At 47.2% G+C, this 8986-nt stretch overlaps 1 protein-coding gene across 1 annotated transcript; it reads left to right on the top strand.

Moving 5' to 3' along the window:
• Positions 1-7231: 7231 nt before the first annotated feature.
• Positions 7232-8664, top strand: TSKU (tsukushi, small leucine rich proteoglycan). The gene has a single exon (XM_010087344.1). The coding sequence runs from the start codon at positions 7235-7237 to the stop codon at positions 8291-8293; it is 1059 nt and encodes a 352-aa protein (XP_010085646.1). The 5' UTR covers positions 7232-7234; the 3' UTR covers positions 8294-8664.
• Positions 8665-8986: the final 322 nt, after the last annotated feature.

Genomic DNA, 8986 nt, shown 5'->3' on the forward strand with positions numbered 1-8986 from the left:
ACAGGTCAGGATAAATCCCATCCTGAGTCAAACCGTCCCCACCACACCACCCACCCTGCTCTACCTTAAATACTTCCACATCTCTGCATTGAGGGAGGAGGAAGAGGTTTTCTTTCCATCTCCAGTTTGGTGCCTATTGTATTTTATTGTTCTGTACCCTGCTAATGTGGATTCCTGATACCACTGGGTTAATTACTTGCTAACAACCCGCCCTTTGGTCATGGGGCTCTTGCCTGACTGCAAAGGAGATGCTTTTACATCCATTATTAGAAATCATTAAAGCAGAAAGGAATTGAGAAATTTTTTCCCCCCATCATTCCCTGCATTTAATTCTGATTTTCCCCATGGAGAAGGAAGATGGAGCAGAAAGTGTTCAGGGACCTGCAGAATGATTTTAGCTTGTGTTCAGACCCTCAGTGGCTCCTTACATTGAGCCATAAGGGCTAAAGCCACCATCCCAGTGGCTGGATTTCCCCCCATTCCAATGCGTTTGTGGGAGAAATAAGGTGCAGATAAGGAGAAAATTGGGTTGTAGGATTCTGATGGGTAATTGGGGATGGCTGTCTACGCAGCTTTGCACTTTCCACTGATAAAAGCTTCACTGTGAGGTGAAGGGTGATAACCTATCACGCCAAAGTGACTTGTGGAATGGCTCCTCATGCAGGGCTCCATGAAATCAAGCTGAATGGAGAAGAGCCAAGGGACTAATTCTCATCCTGCTGTCACTGACACCTAGCGTAACTCCACTGAACTCCCCCAAACCCATCTAAGGGAATGGAGCATCGAACCTAAATAGCAGATACTTCTTGGATTGTCGTTAGTTCTCCTCTTCCTAAATCCAAGAAGTCACAAACACTGAGTATAAAACCAGGACCGGTATTTGTAAAGCGTACCCCAAACAACAAAAAAAACAAATGGATCAGAAAGCCCTGTTCCCATTTACACCAAAGCTCATTCATCACGAGGAACCAATTGGTTTAATGAGCTTTACAGGGGGGTAAACACAGCTCTTTGCTGCATGCATGTGGGGACCTCTCCTGCAGGGAAGAGCTGGTCTGAACCAGGCAAAGCAAAAGCTTGGATGACTTTTACTTTCAATGGATTCATACCAAAAAAAAAGAAAAAAAATTTAAAAATAACCTTGTCAGCAGCAGTTATCATGTGAGGGGTGTGTGCCTGCGAGTTAAGGGATTAATAGTCTCTGGTTGGAGGCTGGTTTGAGCCAGTTCGGTGTATTGGATCTGGAGACTGGGCTGCGATTGCATCTGCGACGTCATTTGGACTCAGCCCGGGAGAGTTCACGCTGGAAAAGTGTAGCTGTTGCTAGTGCTGCACTTCAGTCCATAATTATTCTCATTTTACAGATTAATTAATGGGAGAGGGGGGAAAAAAAAGGTCTCTTAAGCACTTTTGTTGTTGGAGAAGCAACTCAGGAGCATCTTGGTGCTCCAGAGCCACCATCCCAGCTGCCTCTCAGAGCCTCCCAAGTATTTAAAGAGCCAACTTTTTTTTTTTTTTTTTTTTTTTTTTCCAGTCTGGAGGATTTGTGGCCTCTATAATATGCTATACAGCTTGTTTTGCTTGCTAATAATGTTCCCTTTCCCTTGCCCCCAATTAGTGATTGCAGCCAAGTGGGCCTCATGGGCCTTGCTATAAAGATTTTGCTTTTTGTTCACTTGGCTGATGCAAGAGACAGAAGACAATCCCCAAATTTCCCTCCCTATGAAATATTGCTGCAAATCCAATTCCTCCATCCTTTCCTAGAACAGCAACTCTATTTGGGATAGGTGGGACTCCAGCCCTTCCTTTTTGTCTCTTTCCTGTAAAGGTTGCTCCGTTTGCCATTAATCCAGCTGCACATTGGCAAAAAACTTGGAAATTATCAAGATCTGTCCACCATGCCTTCGACATGTAGGGATTCATGTCATACCTGATCTGCTCTAATTGTAGGCTGCCATTGAAGACAGGTCTTGTTTTCCTTGCAGCTCAATTTGCTGGAAAACTGACCCACCGAAGGGGGAAAAGAAAAATCAGGGGTTTTTTGTCGGATGAGTGAGCTGAACTGATTCATTCTGGGTTCACTTGGTTGCTGGGTGGGACTTGGGTTGGGAAGATGCTGCCAGGGATGGGATGGGAAGTAGCAACCCAAGGAGAGCGGGCATCCTGCTCCACCGTGGTCAAGGAGAGATGGAGCATCTTCAAGAATGGGTCTGGTCTTCGGTGGGTTTCATCTCCTTCTGGAGCAATTTCTTCCTCTTCACACCATCGTAAAGACAACCTGGGGTTTCTGCACTTCTTACTTATGTACCTTAACCTTCATTGGGTGACTTTGGGTCTTCAGCCTCGACTCCAGCTGCGTTTCAGCTGACGCTTTGATAAATGACACGTTCGGGGAGGCCAAGGGATGCAGCATGAATGGGGGGGGGTGGCATTTCCTGACTCCCTCAAACAACAAACTTTCAAACACCTCCCTCTTGTATTATTTTTTAATTAGTCCAGGATTTTTGGCTATAGGGATTTCTGACTTAGTGGTTGCCAGGGCAACCAGAGGCAGCCTAGGTAGCATCCTCTTTATCTTCACATTCCCACCGTGGGGACCAGTCCCCAAGCAATGTGTTTCCATCCAGGGAGGGATGTGCTAGCTTATCTACCTTGGGTGAGAATGAGGTGGCAAAGTCTCAGCTGTGGATCGGGGAAGACTAGTCTTTAACGGAGAGGAAAAGGAGGAAACCAAGTGCAGTAGGAAGAGTGAATTTCCAAAAACACCGTAACAAGGCTTTTCTCTCTCCCACCCCCCCAACCATGAGCTGAGCCCTTTGTTTCTTCTGCAGTCTAGTTTTAAAGTCAGATTTTAATGGGTTTTTTTTTTGGCAGGGAAATCTCAGTTTGAGGTTTCCACCCAGGTCCTGCCCCACAGGGGATGAGCAGGGAGGAGGGGTCGGGGCATCTGCAGGCTCAAGGAAGGATGCGGGATTTGGGGGAGATGGCTGGCACCCTGCTGGGAGCTTGGTCCAACCTTGGTTCCATTACCCACCAAGGGTTTCCTTGGAGTTATCTTAGGATATTTTCCAATGCAGCAAGGACAAGTGAGATATAAAGACCAGAGACCTGCGGTCACTCCAGGCACCTAAACTGTGGGGAATGATGCTGCACCCCCAGCAGCTCCTGTTGACATCAGTGGGTATAGCAATTCTCACAGAGCTGTCAGATAGCCAAAATCTATCCCTGGGATCTCTCCACACCACAACAGCCATAGAAATGAAGAATTCATGGCTAAGCCAGCCCAAAAGCAGGCTGCTTTCTCCCCGTGGCTTTCCCCTCGCCATCCCAGGTGATGAAGCTGGTGGTTTCTGACCCGTGGTGTTTCCTCCTGGTGAATCTCCCCAGTGCTGCAGGAGGATAACTCATCTTCATTTTATAAGGGGATACCTTGGCTTCCTGCCTTTGTCACCAGAGCAGCTCGTCGGCAGCAATCCAAAGGCAATTTGATGCGGTTTCAGATGCACGCTGTACACAGATGAACTGTAAATGCCTGCGGCGTGTTTCTTTCCCCCTTTCAAAGAGCGCTGTCGATTGCTCCATGTGATAAAGCATGTCTGTACCTGATTAAGCCCTTCGTTGATTATCCAGCAATGCAGGAGTCTGTTTCTTGGACTGGAAGATGACCAGTACCTTTATGTCACCTATCTTTTATCAGAGCTATTGACCAAGTGGCTTGTTAGCCTATGACTGCTTGGTGCTGCTCTGTAAGGGAGTTTTTAACGGGTAGTAATGGATTGCATCTCATCTGCAAAGCAATTGTGGAGCCAGTTAGGGAAAACCTGGGGCAGTGATGCGAGGAGGGAAGAGGCAATAGATGCTGTGCAAATATCTAAGCTGAGCTTTGCGTACTGCATTTCAGCTGCGTAATGTTTTGTGCTTGCTGATAGCTGGAGCCATGGGTGTTGCAGTGGGAGTCGTTGTATCTGCCCACTTCTGGCAAATTTTTTTGAGGATGATCAAGAAGGGCATTCCCATGTCAAAAGGGGCTTGAGCAGCTGTGTATTGAAGCCCAGCACTGGCTTTGATTCGCTTCTCAGTTCATGGAATCATAGAATCACAGAAGGGTTTGGGTTGGAGGGGACCTTAAATATAATCTCGTTCCAAACCCCGTGCCATGGGCAGGGACACCTCCCACTAGCCCAGGTTGCCCAAAGCCTCATCCAGCCTGGCCTTGAACCCCTCCAGGGATGGGGCATCCACAGCTTCTCTGGGCAACCTGGGCCACTGCCTCACCACCCTCATCGTAAAAAGTTTCTTCCTTATATCTAGTCTGAATCTCCCCTCTTTTGTTTAAAACCATTACCCCTTGTCCTGTCACTACAGGCCCTACTAAAAAGTCTGTTCCCAGTTAAACTAGAACTTTGGAGATGGCCCTCTTGCTTTTCCTCAGGTGGCCCAGCAGGAGCTCATGGAGGTTTTACCAGTGCTCAGAAAGCCACGTCTCACACTGATGTGTCTTTGGACCTGCTGGGGTCTGATCCAGCTCCCACCAGAGCCAACAGGATGCCATGAGGAACAGAGCTGGGCTTTTGAAGGAGAAGTTAGGAGGCAATTACCCTGTTGAGACGTGAAGTGGGAATAGCCACTGGGTGGGATTTGGGAGAAGAAATATCAGTTGACTGAGCTGACACTAATGAACATACTTCCCTATATGTCAGACATTTAACATTTGAGTTTTTGCTTTTTTAGTTTCCAACAAAGAGCTCCCCACTGCTGTAATAAAACATTTCAGTGCATTCCAAATGCGGCTTCATGGGGAAAAAAAAAAAAATAAAGTATTTAGTTTAGAAGGGACTGCAGAAGGGAGCAAGCTATGGTCCATCTGCACAGAACCAGAGGGGATCAGCACTGATGTCATTAGGAAGGGGACATCTGGAAACGTGTCTGCAGAAAGGAGCTCTACTCCCTGCATCCCCTCCGCACACATGTGTGTTTTCTCAAGAAACAGTTGAGATGGGCTTGGAGTAGGGCTCATCTTACTGATTTTCTGTTGTTCTATAGAATAATGGACCCCAGAGGATTGCGTGTTGGCCTTTAGGAATGCTCTGCTTGCAGGCACTTTGGCCAGAGTCCCAATCTCTGCTCTCTATTTGCAGGTCTGGGAGTTACCGCCAGGCAAGTCATATCAGTGATCACGACAATATTTTTGCAACTTTTTTTTTTTCCCCTTTGCACTTCTTTTATATGTTGGCAAGTAGTTCCTGATCAGTCTCCTGGGAAGAAGCATAGGGTCAGGAGGACCATGCTGAAAAGGGAGAGAAAATGTGGCCAAGGGGTGGGTGAGGAAAGATGAAAGGAAGCGTGAACTTCTAGGAAATGGTCCTGGGAAGGTGCAAGGGCTGTGGGGAAGGCGCCTCAGCCAGATCAAAGGGTGTGTGGGAAAGATGATACTGCAAGGAAGTTAATAAAGTGCTTTTAAACAGCAGTGGGAAAGGTGAGAAGAGAGACCAGGGGGGCTGAGGTGGGGATGGGAACACATGTTTAAAGGGGATTTTTTATTTTTTTTCTAAATGAGTGCTTGGCACATGAGTCTCTGTTTACAATCGCCAGCAGCGTAGCCAGAGAGTGGTGCTGATGGATCTCCTTGCCTGGTTTGGTGGGAGTTTTTGTCACTGGCCTCTTGGAGACTTTATTTGTAAGACACAAGGATCTGTCACCCATGACTGCAGTGGGAACCAGCCAGGACAGCCCTCCCTGTCTCTGTGGACCTGCAGGATGCTGGCATGCTCCAGTTTATTATCTCCAGAGATGCAGAGCTAAAGCTTTTTTGGCTGGCTCTTGAAATCCTGCAGCTGCCATTGCCCACAGTGATGCAGAGGAGCTGTTAGGATGAGATCTGAAGAGGTCTAGCAAAGCTGGTGAGGTGCAGGTCAGCTCTCTTCCTCCCTTGGGTGTGATGATGGAGGGTCAGAAATGTCTCAGATGGTGGAAGGTCAAAACCAGAGGGATGGAGAGAGATCCTTGCTTGCTGGCATCATTAATCAGAAAGAATACTTAATGTAATTAGCAAAGACTCCCCAGAGGCTCTGTATGAAGTAAATTGTCCCTCTCCACTCGATGCCTGTCCAGGAGGCTGGGCCCACCACAGCAGAGCCTGGGCTGGACTGAGCAGTCTTTGGTTCCTCTGCTCCAACAAGCAAGGAGCCAAGCGGCTGTTGTCCATCCTCCCTGCAATCAGCCCAAGGAGGGTTGGTTTTAGCCAGCTGCTGTAAAGCAATGATCCTACCTACCTAAACACTCCTAAATTTGCATCTGAAGTCTAAGCAAGGGAGATGTACTGTCCGTTTGGGCAATATGTAGCTGGCCTGTCTAGCTGTTCATCCTGGAGGATGCTGTGATGATGCCATTATTTCTGTTAACTATAGGAAATTTGAACGGAGCTTTGGCTTTTCCCTTCCTGATAAGTTTTTTGACACCTAAGGCTCCCACAGGGCGCACAGCCCAAGTGATTTCTCCAACCTGTCAATGCAAGGTCTTGAATCCAGCACTACCAAATCTCTCATGGGTGCCCTGACATGAAGACCTCTCTTTGCTGAGGTTTTCCAGGCTGTAAAATGAATCAGTGTCTGAGCTGTCATTCAGCTTCTTCCATGCTCCAGTCAAAAGAATGCATGTTGGATAGACCTTAGAATCATAGAACCATAGAATCACAGAATGGTTTGGGTTGGAAGGGACCTTAAAGCTCATCCAGTTCCAACTCCCCTGCCATGGGCAGGGACACCTCCCACTAGCCCAGGTTGCTCAAAGCCTCATCCAGCCTGGCCTTGAACCCCTCCAGGGATGGGGCATCCACAGCTTCTCTGGGCAACCTGGGCCACTGCCTCACCACCTACACAGTAAAGAATTTCTTCCTAATATCTAGTCTAAATCTACCCTCTTCCAGTTTAGATCCATTATCTTGCTTTAAGGCAGCCTACTGTTCTTACAGCTAATTTCCAGTGGTTTCTTAACTCGGTTATATCTGCAAAGTCTGTTGACCCAATCTATTTTTCTCCATTAAGTTCCCAGTGGGGTTCATAACATGAGAGACAAAGTGTTTGGGACATCCAAGCTATTTAAGGGTATACTTAATCTATCCCTCTGGAAAGACAGAGGAAAAGGCTGCACTACTCAAACTGTTACACATCAGCAGTAAAGTAATTTCTACAGACATTAAATCTATGTTCTTATCGTCTTGTTTTCCAGGTCAACAATGCAGTTCCTAGCCTGGTTCAATTTGCTGCTTCTCCTTCCTTGTTTCGGTACCACCAAAACCTGCTTCCCTGGCTGCCACTGCGAAGTGGAAAGCTTTGGTCTCTTTGACAGCTTTAGCTTGACCAAGGTGGACTGCAGTGGAATAGGTTCACACATTGTTCCTGTCCCAATCCCTTTGGATACCTCTTACTTGGATCTATCCTCAAACAAACTGGAAACAATCAATGAATCGATGCTTACTGGCCCTGGATACACCACCTTAGTGAGCCTCGACCTGAGCTACAACAAAATTGCCAAGATTTCCTCCACAACCTTCTCTAGACTTCGGTACCTGGAGTCCTTGGATCTGAGTCATAACTCTCTGGAAGTCCTTCCGGAGGACTGTTTCTCCAGTTCTCCTCTGGGCGACATAGATTTGAGCAATAACAAGCTTTTGGATATAGCAATGGACGTTTTTGCTTCAAAAGGTCAAGGAAAACCCCTGAATGTGGATCTATCCAATAATATGCTTGGCACAATTACGAGGCACCGTGAAAAGAGCATCCCCAACATCCAGAACTTAAATCTTTCTGGAAACAGGCTAACATCTGTGCCAAACCTCCAAGGGATTCCTCTCCGATACTTAAATCTTGACGGGAACCCTCTAGTCAAGATTAAGAAAGGAGACTTCACGGGGCTGAAAGATTTGATTCATTTATCCCTCGGTGGCTTGCGTGGCTTTGGAGAGTTATCTCCTTATAGCTTCAAGGAACTCCCAGCCCTCCAAGTTCTGGATTTATCCAACAATCCCAATCTGAAGTCACTGACTGCTGAAGTTGTCTTGGGTCTGAACTCCCTACAAGAGCTCAACCTCTCTGGGACAGGCGTGTCATCCTTGCCAAAGACTGTGCTGAAATACCTGCCTTCCATCCAAAGCATCACTTTGGGGAAGAACATACAGTGTCTTAAGACCGTCAAAGAAGGACAATACCACCGACAAATTGGGTTGACCAAAAAAGAGGTCCTCAGTTGCTACGACAGCCACGGGTCGGTGGCAGCAGCGCCTTACGTTTCGTGATGAAAGCTGGGGAGAAGGGGTGGGGAAAGGAGGGTGGGGGGCCGTGGGATTTGTACAGGTGTCGGACTGAGATGGCTTGTAGTGTGCCTTTTGTAAAACTGTCAATAATTTATATATTTGTACATGCCAATACTTGATCATTGGTGGATTTTATAAACTCACAAACCCTAGCCCACATCCGTCAGCAGGCTCCAGGTTTTACCCGCTGCGTTGAGGTCCTGCACAAAGCCCGTCAGCTCAAGAGCAGTGATGCTGGACAATGGGGACCAAGCTGCTCTGCGGGTCCCAGGGCAGAATAGCTGGTCTGGAGCAAACCTTCATGCCCTAGACACATTTGTAGGAGCAAAGCTACATCTCTCCAGAGCACACACCAAAACATATTGACTCTGTAGCTGCTTGCTTACCAAGCTGTGCATCATCCTGTTTTTTAACTATTACTCCCCAAGAAGTGCCTTCTGGATGTTGCCTTCATTAGCAGCACCCTGTTCCCTGTCATGCACTTTCTGTCTCGAAGAAATATTTCCAGACAAACCTGAATCCAGGGTGCTCCTAATGTGCTGGTTTCTCCATGTTATTTGCATAGGTGTGCAATGAACATTAAGTAAGTCGAGAACTTTTCCCACAATTTTCTCCCTGTTTTCCCATCTCGATCCTTTTCATGTTGAATTACTTCAGGTCCAACCTTGGCAGCCT

This window comes from Pterocles gutturalis, unplaced genomic scaffold (assembly GCF_000699245.1).
Source record: "Pterocles gutturalis isolate BGI_N339 unplaced genomic scaffold, ASM69924v1 scaffold8921, whole genome shotgun sequence".
Taxonomy (NCBI): Eukaryota; Metazoa; Chordata; class Aves; order Pterocliformes; family Pteroclidae; genus Pterocles; species Pterocles gutturalis.